At 47.6% G+C, this 13,553-nt stretch overlaps 1 protein-coding gene across 1 annotated transcript; it reads left to right on the plus strand.

Moving 5' to 3' along the window:
- Positions 1 to 686: 686 nt before the first annotated feature.
- On the plus strand, positions 687 to 8,418 carry LOC117701628 (thiol S-methyltransferase TMT1A-like). Its single transcript, XM_034493194.2, has 2 exons — positions 687 to 1,187; positions 7,551 to 8,418. The coding sequence occupies exons 1-2, from the start codon at positions 687 to 689 to the stop codon at positions 7,785 to 7,787; spliced, it is 738 nt and encodes a 245-aa protein (XP_034349085.1). The 3' UTR covers positions 7,788 to 8,418.
- Positions 8,419 to 13,553: the final 5,135 nt, after the last annotated feature.

The following is a 13,553-nucleotide window of genomic DNA, read 5'->3' on the forward strand; positions in this document are numbered from 1 at the left end:
ACACCCTACCCAAACATACAAAACTTAAAAAATAATAATTAGGAGGCAGGCACGGTAATGCACACCTTTAATCCCAGCACTTGGGAGGCAGAGGCAGATGGACCTCTGTGAGTCTGAGGCAAGCCTGGTCTACATATCGAGTTCCAGGATACATAGGATACATAGGGCTACACAGTGAGACTCTGTCACAAAATAGCAAAATAGCAAAAAACAAATAAAAAATCACAGATAGCTGGCTCTCGTTCTGGCAGCTGTTGCCGGTCACTGAGCTCCATAGAGACAGCCAGGGTGGGGGTGCAGGGTAAGAGCCGGTCCGGCACTGGGTGACCCTGTGCCTTGTGGCACACTGAACAAGGCCAAAGCAGCCAAGAGACAAATGTCCTCATAGGAATCTTAGTGCAAACTTGCGAGTGGAGAAGAGGCGACAGAGATCAGGCAGCAACCCTCCTAAGAGATGCAGGGGAACAGTCTTGGGCCACTGAGATGGGAGCTGAGCCAACTTTTGCTAGCAGGTGGGGGTGGAAAGGGTGGGAGTCAGGGCCTTACCTGACTTTACAATTTTTTTTTTTTTCTGACTCATCTGGCACCTCCTTCCCCACGATTGGCGCTGGAGCGAGGCCAGGAGCCTGCGCCCTGCTTCTTTAGGAGACACTCAAGGCCATGGCACTTCTCCTCTACTCGCAAAGATGATGCTCGCGGTTCAGGTCCTGCGGCTGGTGGTCTGCATCCTGGTGCTTCCCATGTTTCTGCTGAACCTTCTAGGCATGTGGAGATGGATAAGCAAAAGGTTCTTTCCCTACTTCATGAAGGAGTTCGGTGTGATATTATACAACAAACAGATGGCGAGCCTAAAGCGGGAGCTCTTCAGCAACCTGCAGGAGTTCGCGGGCCCCTCGGGGAAGCTGTCACTGCTGGAGGTGGGCTGTGGCACCGGGGCCAACTTCAAGTTCTATTCCCCCGGGTGCAGGGTCACTTGTATCGACCCCAACCCCAACTTCGAGAAGTACCTGTTCAAGAGTGTCGCAGAGAACCGGCATCTGCAGTTCGAGCGCTTCGTGGTGGCGGCCGGAGAGAACATGCACCAGGTGGCCGATGGCTCTGTGGACGTGGTGGTCTGCACCCTGGTGCTGTGCTCGGTGAACAACCAAGAGAAGATTCTGCACGAGGTGCACCGAGTGCTGAGGCCGGTGAGTGACAAGTGTGAAGGCTGGCTAGCTGCAGCTATCATGAGCAAGGGTGGTCCTATCAGTTTCGGGTGGATTCTAAACTAAAAAACAAATGACTCCAGAAGAATTTTGCAAAAGAAAAAGAGCAGCAGTGAACTATGAGTGAGGGCTAACAAATCCGAACACACAAAGTTCTAAACTGCTGCAGAGGAAAGAGCCTGAGGGTAGTTCAGGTGTCAAACTTGGTAACAGAAGCTTCCAGAACAGCTGAGGGGTCATACCACACATGCAAACAAACAAACAAACAACCTTACAAGTCCTGGCACTGGGAGGCAGAGGCAGGTGCATCTCTAGAAGTTTGAGGCCAGCCTGGTCTACAGAGTGAGGGCCAGGCCAGCCAGCAATGCGGAGAGATTGACCATGTCTCCAAAACAAAACAAACAAAATTTACAGGTCACTAAGGATACTGGTTTTGTGTTTTAAAACAGGTCAGAGAAAAAGATGAGCAACTGGGCAGGAACAGGAATATAAATTAAAGCAGACTATCATGAGGCAGACTATCAGGTGGTGTTTGTTCATGACAGCACCAGAGACTCACAGCCTATAGTACTGCGGGGAGAGGGGGTTCTGGGAAGAATTCACAGCCTATAGTAATGCAGGGAGAAGGGGGATCTGGGAAGAGGCCCCTCATATAGGAAGGGGCTTGGAAGGCTCACTTAGTAACATCAAAACGTCCAGTAAATGTACTTTCTCTATCAGAAATTCATGGGATAGAGGAATTGTGCGGCTCCACTTGTGTAAACCCTGGATATCTCGAGGGTGTGCATTAAAGGAGCATTTGCAGACTGCAGACTGGACAGAGACTGTGTGGATGGGAGCTTCTCACAGTCAGGGACCTGAGGCTGTTACAAAGATCCAGAGCTGGGTGTGGTGGACCACACATACCAACCCACCCATGTTCTCATTGTCTCAGAGGGTGAGCAGGATGGAAAGGCAAGCCTCAGCTATGTACCAGATCAAGGCCAGCCTGAGTCATATGGTAACATTTTATCCAACAACAAAACAAATGAAAACTTAAAAAAAAATCTAACCAACCAAAACAAACAAAAAACTTCAAGAAGACTGATCTCTCCAGGATAGAAAAGAGAAAAGTGCTCAAGAAATAATGTTAACATGTTCAGGCAAAAGGTAGTAACAGGGTTACTGCCAGGGAACTGGACTTGGGTGTAGCCAAAAGCAACAGTCATTTCATGCCTTTCTAAAAGTCTGAAGAATTTCTTTGTACTTGTGAAAATCAGGTTAAATGGATTTGTTTTGAACAAAGCTGAATTTGAAGTATGACAGTCTTAATGATTCAGCTTATTGATTTCAGAACATGTAAGGATGTTCTGTGACACTGACACATATTCACATTTGCACACCCACTCATGCATACACACACACACTCACACACACTCACACTCTCTCACATACATGCACATATACTCACAAACACACACTCATGCATACACACACATGCATGCACACACACACTCTCACATACATGCACTATACTTACTAACACACTCATGCACACACATACTCTCATACACATGCACTTATACTTACATATACACACACACTCATGCATGCACACACACACCTACACACTCATAAACTCTCGCATAATCTCTCACGTACATACACATATACTCACTCACATACACAGTCATGCATGCACACATAAATATTCTTACCTACACACACATGCACATGCATGCGTTCTCAAACACACACACACACACCCTTGTAGTCTCTTGGGAAGAAAGCTTCAGAGGCGTCCAAGGCTTAGCATTGTCTCTCTTGTTCAATAACAGACCAGTTACCAACTAATAGGTAAAGATCTTTGGCCTTGCTGGGCAGTGGTGGTACACGCCTTTAATCCCAGCACTTGGGAGGCAGAGGCAGGTGGATTTCTGAGTTCGAGGCCAGCCTGGTCTACAGAGTGAGTTCCAGGACAGCCAGGGCTATACAGAGAAACCCTGTCTCAAAAAACCAAACCAAACCCAACTAAACCAAACCAAACCAAACCAAACCAAACCAAACAAAAAGATCTTTGGCTTGGTTTGGGGCAAATACAACCATAGCCACACCTGGAGTGGGGCAGGCACCCAGAGTCTTGGTGCTGGGAAAGGGGAGCAAACAGGAGGAGCCTCAAGTCTGAGTCTAGCCTGGGGTATACAAAAGACCCCCATCTTTAAAACACAAACAATAAAGCAAACCAAAATCAAGAAAGGGACAGATTCTTAGAGCCAAACCCTGGGTCCCTTCATCCTTGGCCTGGCAACTGGGGTTTTACCAGGTGCTTCTTTAAGCTGTTGATCATACTTCCTCTGTGCAAGGCAGATGATGCCCAGGTTGTCTCCCTTAACCTCTATGATTACCAACTCCCACTCTGCTTGATAGAGCCAGGGCATGACAGCCTCAGTTAACCTTCACCACAGTCCCCTGAAGCAGATATTTATGATCGATCGCCATTTTGCAATAAGGTTGCAGACTCACAGAAATACTCAGCCGCGAGTCTGACATATTTGGCGGGGAGGGACCAGGTCTCCTTCTTACTAAATAGTGGTTGGCTAACCTGACACTTTGTATGTAGCCCAGGCTGGCCTTGAACTCACAGAAAGCCACCACTTCTGCCTCCTAAGAACTGGATTAAAGACATACACCAGCACACCCCACCCAGGTCAGGCTCTTAGGTGTTCTCACCTCTTTGCTCCCTCCCTAGACAGTAAGGCTCACTTCCTCGGCTCTCATTCCATGTATATGTCCCCCTCAGCTGTCTCATGCACCCTGTGTTTTCAGCTACATGCCTGCACAGATTTCCAAATCTCAACACCCACCCAGAGCTCTCTCTGCTTCTCCTGCCTGCCTTCCCAAGCTCTGCCAGTCTCCAAGACTCTTGAGCTAATTGCTTCTGAGATAGAAAGAGGCATCTAGGGGGAAGGGAGGTAAGGGGATAAAATCGGAAATGTAAATATAATATCCAATAAAAATAAATTTTAAAAAAGAGAAAGAGGCATCTACAACTTAGAGAACACACTGAGGTTGTAAAACACTTAACCAAAGGTCACAAAAAGGGAACTGAGGATTTTCTATAGGTGCAAAAACAGAAGATAAAATATTGACTGGGTTTATTTATACAAAACTTCACTAATAACTTAGTCACAAAAGTTACAGTTTTGAACTCTCCATGAACCTGTAGAACAGGTTTTGATAGATAATGAATGGCTAGCCAGATAATTACTCTTAATGGATATGCATGAAATCATTCTCTGTTGTAAACTTCTTATTCAATTTATGTTTGAACTTCTAGTGAAGTTTGTGAAATTGGGATGCTTAGAAAAACCATGTGAGCTGTTATCCTAGAAAAGGTACAAAAGACTAGGAAAGATCACACTGGGAGGCCTAACATTGGAGAGAGAGCACTGGGAGGAAGGCTTTGGGAGCAGAGCACTGTGACATCAGAGCAGGAGGAGAGAGCACGATTAGAAGGAGGCTGCAGGGTGGAGGATCTTAGAAACTATGAGGTAACATAAAAACTTAAGAGAGCATTGTGTGGGATGCAGAGGGAAAGAGGAAAAAGAAGAAGCTGCAGAGAGCAGAAGGTGCAGGCAGGCTTCTCCTGACCACGGGACAGAACAGGTCTTTTCTTAATAACAAGGCAGGCTTAGTCTTACTATAGAGAACAAAACTGCCTTCCTACAGACTTGGCTTTAATTCATTTAGCAATAACAGGGTAGCAGCTGTTTCTTTCTCTATGCAATAAAGATTGGAGCTCATTCTTCATCCAGAATGAGTGAGTTCTTCCTGCCCTAGCATTTGGTCTTTTGCTCCATATGCATTTGTAAGTATGGATGCATGTGTCTGCAAGTATGTAATTTGAGATAAGTATGTAAGCTGGGCCCAACTGGTTCGAATGAAGATTTAGGAATGTGTGTGCATGAATCTGTATATGAATTTATGTGAGTTTAATTCATATTTGCTCCCATAAAAGCTTTTCCTTCTGCGAGTGTGATTCTTCTCCTGGTTCAGTAGAAGTTTATTGCTCTACATGTCCCATAGCCTAACAAGCAAGTTACAGCTTGCAGTCAGTTACAGTAGCAAAGTGACTTAAGATAGGTAATATTTTATTATTAAACAGCAACCCTAAATATCTTGTAAGACCAAGTCTTAACCCCGGCAATGCTCTTCCCCCTCCGCTGCCTCAAGAACCAACAAGAAAGAAGAGCAGGGGCTGGCCCCTGGCAGTTCAAAGTAGAGGCCAAGTGTGGTGTAAAGCCAGCACTAGGGATGTGGAGGCAGGAGGATGGAGAGTTCAAAAGCAGCTGGCTACATAGTTGAGTTGGCCAAGTGGTGAGTTCCAGAACAACCTGGGTGATGTTGTGAAACTGTTTCAAAAGATGAGAAGCAACAGTAATAAAGATAAAACAGGAGCTGTTTACACAGTTGAGTTTGCCAAGTGGTGAGTTCCAGACCAACCTGGGTGATGTTGTGAAACTATTTCAAAAGACAAGAAGCAACAGTAACAAAAAGAGGCAAGAGGTGGGTTTGTTAGCTCAGTCATCAGTGGTCCACATAGTGGACATAGTTCTCTCTCTCTCTCTCTCTCTCTCTCTCTCTCTCTCTCTCTCTCTCTCTCCCTCCCCCATCCTCCCTCTCCCTCTCCCTTTCCCTCTTTCTCTGAGAAAAGGTCTTATATAGCCCAAGCTGGATGTCCACTCCCACTTTGCATGCCTTCCACCTCCCCAGCCCTGGTGCTAGACATGGGAAGAGGCCTCCTGTAGCTCCACAGGCCTAGAAGAGAGTGTGTTGGTTGGTTGACCTTGATCCTCCTGCTGACAGCCCTAGAACTAGGATTCCAGGTGAGACTCCACACGCCGAGCTAATCGGAGTAAGGAAAAAGGCAGTTATTCCCATGGGCAAAATAGTAACAGCTATCAGCAGACCTACAGGAAGCCAAAATATAAACTTTCTAGTAGAAGATTTTATATTTATTAAGGATATTGAAGATGTATGTATTTTTATGTGAGTGTTCATGTATGTGAGTGAACATGTGTGGGAACACTGGGAGGAGTCTAGCAGATGTGAAGTAAAAATGGTTACAATGTGTGTTATAGACTTGATTTTAGAAAAAATTGCAAGTTTACATATAATAGGATAGTGACTGGTTTTCTTTTTGTTCATTTTTTTTTTTTTGAAAAAGGGATTTATGTGCCTTGCATACCTGCACGAGCTATATGCACCATGTATGTGCCAGTCCCACAGAGGTCAGAGAACAATGGCTCCCTGGAACTGGAATTATGGGTGGTTGTTAACTATCTCTCCCACACACCCCCTTTTTTAAAGACAGGGTCTCATATAGCCCTAACCAGCATCAAATTCAACGTGTTGATGAATAGGACTTTAAACTTATTCTCCTGCCTCCACCTTGCAAGTGTTGGAATTGCAGAAGCATGCCATTGGTGATTTGGTGTGAAAACATCTGTGTGTTTTCTGAACTTTCTAAAATAAACATGTTGCTGAAACAGTTCTGGAGCCACACACAGAGGCTTAGACTCTTTTTCCAACATTTACACACTGTTGTGTGGGGCTCAGTTCCCTAACACGTACATTGAGGTGTCAGGCATGATGGCATAGTTCCTCTAACCCCCACACTGAGGAGGCAGAAGCACAGGGATTTCTGTGAGGGTTTAAGGCCAGTCAGGCCAAAGCAAGTTACAATTGCACAGTGACACTGGGTCTCAAAAATAAAGCAAAAGTAGCAGTGGTAATAAAACTTAAAAAGCAACATTGTTTGTCTGAGACAAGGTCTATGGAACCCAGACTGGCCCTGAACTAACTACAGTAACCCAGGCTGGCCATGAGCTTCCAGCAATCCCCTGCCTCTGTTTCCTGATTGCTGGGATTACAGGTTTGTTCTGCTACAAATAACACTGCAGAAGGAATGAAGGAATGTGTTGAAAGCAGAGACACACTAAGCGCTTTCAGTTTCTGCCATCAGGAATTCTTTATGACCACAAAAATATCTATTGCTTACATTGGCAGCTCCTTTTAGAAAGTTTACGACCGGGTCCCACTGTGGCTGGGCCGGCCTGGAACTTAAGGCCATCTTCCCCAAGCCTCCCTGGTTGGAGAGTCCAGGTGTGTGCTATCATACCCAGCTAGCTCTGGATAAAATGTGTCAGGAATTGAACTGATGTTACCCAGATTATACCTTACTCCATTTTAATCTACCTGTGTCTTCTCAAAGTCAGCCTCAGGCCACTGAATTTGAAGCTTGAGGCATTTTATAAACTGCTTTAAAGTGTCTAGTGTCTTTAAAATATGTGTGTCTCTTCTCAGGGAGGAGCCTATTACTTCATAGACCATGTGGCAGATGAACCGTCCACCTGGAATTACTTCTGGCAACAGGTCCTGAATCCTGTCTGGTTCCTTGTTTTTGATGGATGCAATCTAACAAGAGAGAGCTGGAAGACATTAGAGCAGGCCAGCTTCTCGAAGCTGAAGCTGCAGCACATCCAGGCACCACTGTCTCTTCCTTTGGTGCAGCCCCACATCTACGGCTGTGCTGTGAAATAGTGTGAGGTGGTGGGAGAGCTCTGCTCTGTTCCGCTGGTTTAAGGCTTCCGTTTTAGATGTAAAATTCTAACTGGGAGAGGGAAAAATCAAGTTGATCCACACAGGTTTCTGCTTAGCCGTTTTCTATATTGTCTCCCACCGAATCAAAACCAAATCAGAGCAGCTTTGAACTCTCCCTCCAAAGGGACCAAAGGTCTCTCATAGGCCTTTGATAAGGAAGCAGTGAAGAAACTTTACAGTTTGCAAACCAAATAAATGAATCCCAGTGGAGAGAAAACCCACAGCTGACTAACACAGGAACACCCCCCCCTGCCTACCCCATCCCTGTAAAAAAGAATCAGAATCCACTTGCTATGCTGGTGTCACTAGTCTGTCTGCTTTTGCTACCACCAGTGCTCGGGCCAGCGGCTCTCCATCCCTGGGCTCAGGGTTTTGCCAATGCCTGCTGCACTGTCCTGCACTCCACAGCTTTTATAAGTGCACCTGACACACCAGCGTCATCACAGAACTGCACAGAACGGTTGGGAAGTCTCTGTTTAATTTCCCTTTCTTATCTAGCACATACCTTGCTGAATATAATTACCATAGGCAGTGAAAGGCAACTACAGTTAGGGAAATGGGTACAGTATGTGGGGGACCCTAAAAGTAATTCATGAGAGTAGTTAGCAAGGACTGGGAGGGATTCTTCTGATCAAATTTCACTGGTCCTGAGTGGGTGTGGTGGCACAGCCTTAATCCCACCACTCAGGAGGTGGAGGCAGGGGCAGGGGCAGGGGCAGGGGCAGGGGCAGGGGCAGGGGCAGGGGCAGGGGCAGGGGCAGGGGCAGGGGCAGGGGCAGGGGCAGGGGCAGGGGCAGGGGCAGGGGCAGGGGCAGGGGCAGGGGCAGGGGCAGGGGCAGGGGCAGGGGCAGGGGCAGGGGCAGGGGCAGGGGCAGGGGCAGGGGCAGGGGCAGGGGCAGGGGCAGGGGCAGGGGCAGGGGCAGGGGCAGGGGCAGGGGCAGGGGCAGGGGCAGGGGCAGGGGCAGGGGCAGGGGCAGGGGCAGGGGCAGGGGCAGGGGCAGGGGCAGGGGCAGGGGCAGGGGCAGGGGCAGGGCAGGGGCAGGGGCAGGGGCAGGGGCAGGGGCAGGGGCAGGGGCAGGGGCAGGGGCAGGGGCAGGGGCAGGGGCAGGGGCAGGGGCAGGGGCAGGGGCAGGGGCAGGGGCAGGGGCAGGGGCAGGGGCAGGGGCAGGGGCAGGGGCAGGGGCAGGGGCAGGGGCAGGGGCAGGGGCAGGGGCAGGGGCAGGGGCAGGGGCAGGGGCAGGGGCAGGGGCAGGGGCAGGGGCAGGGGCAGGGGCAGGGGCAGGGGCAGGGGCAGGGCAGGGGCAGGGGCAGGGGCAGGGGCAGGGGCAGGGGCAGGGGCAGGGGCAGGGGCAGGGGCAGGGGCAGGGGCAGGGGCAGGGGCAGGGGCAGGGGCAGGGGCAGGGGCAGGGGCAGGGGCAGGGGCAGGGGCAGGGGCAGGGGCAGGGGCAGGGGCAGGGGCAGGGGCAGGGGCAGGGGCAGGGGCAGGGGCAGGGGCAGGGGCAGGGGCGGCAGAGGCAGAGGCAGGTGGATCTCTTTGAGTACAGCCTGATCTACAGATGGAGTTCCAGGGACAGCCAGAGCTACACAAAGAAACCCTGTATCAAAGGAAAAAACCATCCCACTAGTCCTGAGATGAAACCATGGACATCACTGTGTTCATATAGAGAGTGAGCCTGGGTGGGCCCAAGGGTTTCAGCTGCATTTGTATGTATCAAAACAAATGTGTATTTTCTGAGATGATTTTGCAAAGTTCTATTTTAAATATTAATCAGTAAATTCATACTCATTTAACAAATGAAAATAAATGGTTTCTGTGTCTTCCTGCTTGACTTTATTTGTGTCTTATGATCTCTGAGAAAGAAAGTCCCACTTAGAAAATTATGGTATTTGAGTGTAGAGGTGTGTTTTTCTACAGCCAAGTTTTATGTACAGTGTATGAGGGGTATTTCTTGATGTTGTGATCAAATCTCTGACAATCCAGGACTGAAAGGGGAAGGGTTTATTTTGGCTTACAGTTTGATAGGATACAGTCCATCTGGTCTGGGAGGGGAACTACCTTGGCAGAGTGGGAAACAGCTGGTTACATTGTATCAATCAGGAGTCTGAGTCCAGACTGAGACCTGGACAGAACTGGGACCAGACTATAAAATGTCAAGTGACTTGTTTTCTTCACCAAGGCCACTAAAGTTCCACAGCCTTGGAGAGCAGTTAGCTGTGAGCCAAGTGCTCCTCCCCCCACCCCCACTAGCCTGCAGGGAGACGTTTAGCACCCAAATGACACACAGAGTTAGTAGATCTTATCTATTTTGGAAGGATCAGAGTGGGGCGGAAGTGTGTGTTCTTGAACAAGCTATGGAGAAGTTGTCTCTTCAGCTATGACTGAAGAAAATGCCTAGATGGCAGAACATGTTCTCCTACCTACCCTGGGGAAGAGCAGGGGCTTCTTTGAGCTGAATTCAAAGAATGGATGCAGAGGATTTCAGCTGCATGGAGCAGTCTGGCTGCAGGTGAACAAAAGGAAGAAATTCATATTCAAGAACCAACCTGTTGCCGGGCAATGGTGGCACACGCCTTTAATCCCATCACTTGGGAGGCAGAGGCAGGTGGATTTCTAAGTTTGAGGCCAGCCTGGTCTACAGAGTGAGTTCCAGGACAGCCAGGGCTACACAGAGAAACCTTGTCTCGGAAAAACAACAAAACAAAACAAAACAAAAACAAAAGAAAACAAACAAACAAAAAAAACTAACCTCTCAGGAGCCCCATGCAACTGATTATCCCCCCACCCCCATTTTACTGTGAAGGGTCCCCTGGGACTCATCTCTGCTGCTCTGTCTCTTTAGACTTTATTCTGCTGTCAAATTGGAAACAACCTCGTACATCAGGAAGATTTCTCATGCAGTCACCTTAGATGACAGGAGCAGAGCCTTCTGGGCCAGTGCAGGACAACTGTCTCTGAGGTCAGGCTGTATTTTAGAGCATGGTAAGCTCCCAGAAAACCAGCTTGTCCCCGACCCCAGGCAGCGAGAGCTCCTCTCTCTCTGTGCAGAAGCAAACTGACACAGGCTCTACCAGACCAGGCCGTGACCAGGACTGCTTAATCATACACACTTTTCCCCCTGCCCCCAACTCTTCATTTATTTAATTTTTAAGTTTTATCTGATTAATTTATGTTTATGGGTGTTTTGTATGTCGCATGCATGTATGGTACCCAAGGAGGCCAGAAGATGGCGCCAGCCCTCTGGAACCGAAGTTACAAAAGGTTGTGGGACACCACAGGGGTGTAAGAATCAAACCTGAATCCTCTGCAAGAACAGGTAATGTTCATAACCACTGAGCCATCTCTCCACCCCCATTCTTTTCTATTTAAATCATGTCAGCCTGCTGGGTGGTGGTGGCACACACCTTTAATCCCAGTGCTGGGGAGGTAGAGGCAGGCAGGTCTCTGTGAGTTCAAGACCAGCCTGGTCTACAGAGTGAGTTCCAGGACAGCCAGGGCTACACAGAGAGAAACTTTGTCTCAAAACAAACAAACAAACAACAACAAAACCAACAAAACAAACCAAGATCATGTTAATCCATTGGAAGATGGACCTGAGGTCATTGAACCAATTTTCTGTATGTCCAACCTGCCTACATAGTCTAATCATTCTCTATTGTCTTTAGCTGGTTTAGCTTAGGGCTTGTGGACTTCTGGACCCAGGGCTGAATAGGAAGATATTTAGAAAAGACTGCAGCTGGCTCCTGGCTTAACTGCCATGTTCCTGCTCTAAAGCTGGGTACCAGACTGCTTGGTCCCAGGTGGGGGTCCTTATTATCTCGCCAGGCTTTCCCACAGGGCCGGAGTCCCTTAGCTGGCCTGGCCGGGCTAGTCTCTCGAGCTTGTCCCAGTAGGGACTAACAGCAGTGATTCCCGCTCCGGCTCTCTCTTCCCTGGAGCCTTCAGCTCCTTTACCTCCATAACCACCTGGTGATCAGTGGATCCGCCTCCCAATAACCCAGCAAAGTAAAATGCTGAAGCTTATGATTAACCCAACAGATTTATATGTTTAGAAATGTTCAATTAACACGAGGTCCACACAATTACCCAATATCTAACCTTTTGTATAAATTGTTACCCAGGATGGCTATTGGCACATCCCTCCTCCTCCATAGCAGCTAGCATTCTAACCCTCTTTCTCTCTCTCCTCCTCCTCCCTCTTAGCTCCACCCAGCTCTAAGCTCCTTCCAATACCAAGCTTTATTGCAAAATATAATGTAGCAAGAAAATGTCTTGCTACACAGGGCTTTTGCCCTAAGTCCTCCAGTAACAACCCAAGTGACACAGCATGACAAAAAGGCAGGTGCAGCTACACCTGGTGAGGGAAAAGGGACCAACCAGCTGCTACCTGGCCACAAACCTCCAGAATAACCAACTTACTGTTTGTTTTGAGACATGGTTTCTCCATGTAGCCCTGGCTCTCCTGGAACTTATTGTGTAGATCAGGCTGGCCTCGAACTCAGAGAGCTGTCTGTCTCTGACTCCCAAGTGCTGGGATTAAAGGCGCCACCACCCGGCAGCTGCCATTCAGTTTTTATAAAGACCTGGAATCTGAGGCTGGCAAGGAAGAGTCAACTCAGCAGGCAAGTGACTTCCCAGACACCAGGCTCTGACCCAGCCAGTCCCTGATGCCTGAAAATGCTCTGAGGACTCTCTAAGGAGGTAACTCTCTTGGTAACTGGGCAACTCTCTAGGTAACGAGGCAACTCTCTAGGTAAGGAGGAAACCTTCCTCTAGGTTACTAGACCTAGAGACCTCATTATTTATTAAACTACAACAAATTATTAGAAATAGAAGTAACCCAATATATATCACACACATAAGATCCCATACAGGTCTGCCAGGCCCTCTAGCACAAGGTAATAATGATATCGACCAGCTATTGATAGGAAGCGTGCTAGAGGCTTCAGAATTTCATAAAAAACATCATGTTAACAGCAAAGGTTTAAAGAAAGGGTTCTCTATTACTTGGCAACAAGCCAAGGAAATTGTGAGGCAATGCCCTACTTGCTCATTATATAACCAAACTCCTTTGCCTACAGGAACTAACCCTAAGGGTACTCAAAGAAATGACATTTGGCAAATGGATGTCTTTCATTTTACAGAGTTTGGTAAACTGAAATATGTGCACCATACTATAGACACATATTCAGGATTTCAATGGGCAACTGCCTTGGCATCAGAAAAGGCTGATTCTGTAATTACACATTTGTTAGAAGTCATGGCCATTATGGGAATACCCATACAAATTAAAACAGACAATGATCCAGCATATATCTCTAATAAGATGGAGAAGTTTTTTTATATATTATAATATAAAACATGTTACAGGCATATCACATAATCCTACGGGACAAGCAGTTGTGGAGAGATCCAATCGAACTCTAAAGGAGATGCTTAATAGGCAAAAGGGATCAATAAGAGCCCCCAAAGATAGATTACATAGTGCTTTATTAACTCTAAATTTTTTAAATGCTAATGAACAAAACACCACAGCTGCTGAGAGACATTGGATGGTGGAAAAAACTTCGGAACTAAATCAACCTGTTTATATTAAGGATATTATGACGTCAGAATGGAAAGTGGGAAATGTGTTACGCTGGGGGAGAGGTTATGTTTATGTTTCCACAGGAAAAGAAAACCTGTGGGTTCCTTCCAAAATGATAAAG

Source organism: Arvicanthis niloticus, unplaced genomic scaffold (assembly GCF_011762505.2).
Source record: "Arvicanthis niloticus isolate mArvNil1 unplaced genomic scaffold, mArvNil1.pat.X pat_scaffold_152_arrow_ctg1, whole genome shotgun sequence".
In the NCBI taxonomy this organism is placed as follows: Eukaryota; Metazoa; Chordata; class Mammalia; order Rodentia; family Muridae; genus Arvicanthis; species Arvicanthis niloticus.

Bases quoted from the DNA above. Each gene is read 5' to 3' on its own strand.
- LOC117701628 (XM_034493194.2), top strand. From the start codon at position 687: ATGATGCTCGCGGTTCAGGTCCTGCGGCTGGTGGTCTGCATCCTGGTG. The intron at 1,188-7,550 runs GTGAGTGACAAG...GTCTCTTCTCAG, and splicing joins TGCACCGAGTGCTGAGGCCG to GGAGGAGCCTATTACTTCAT.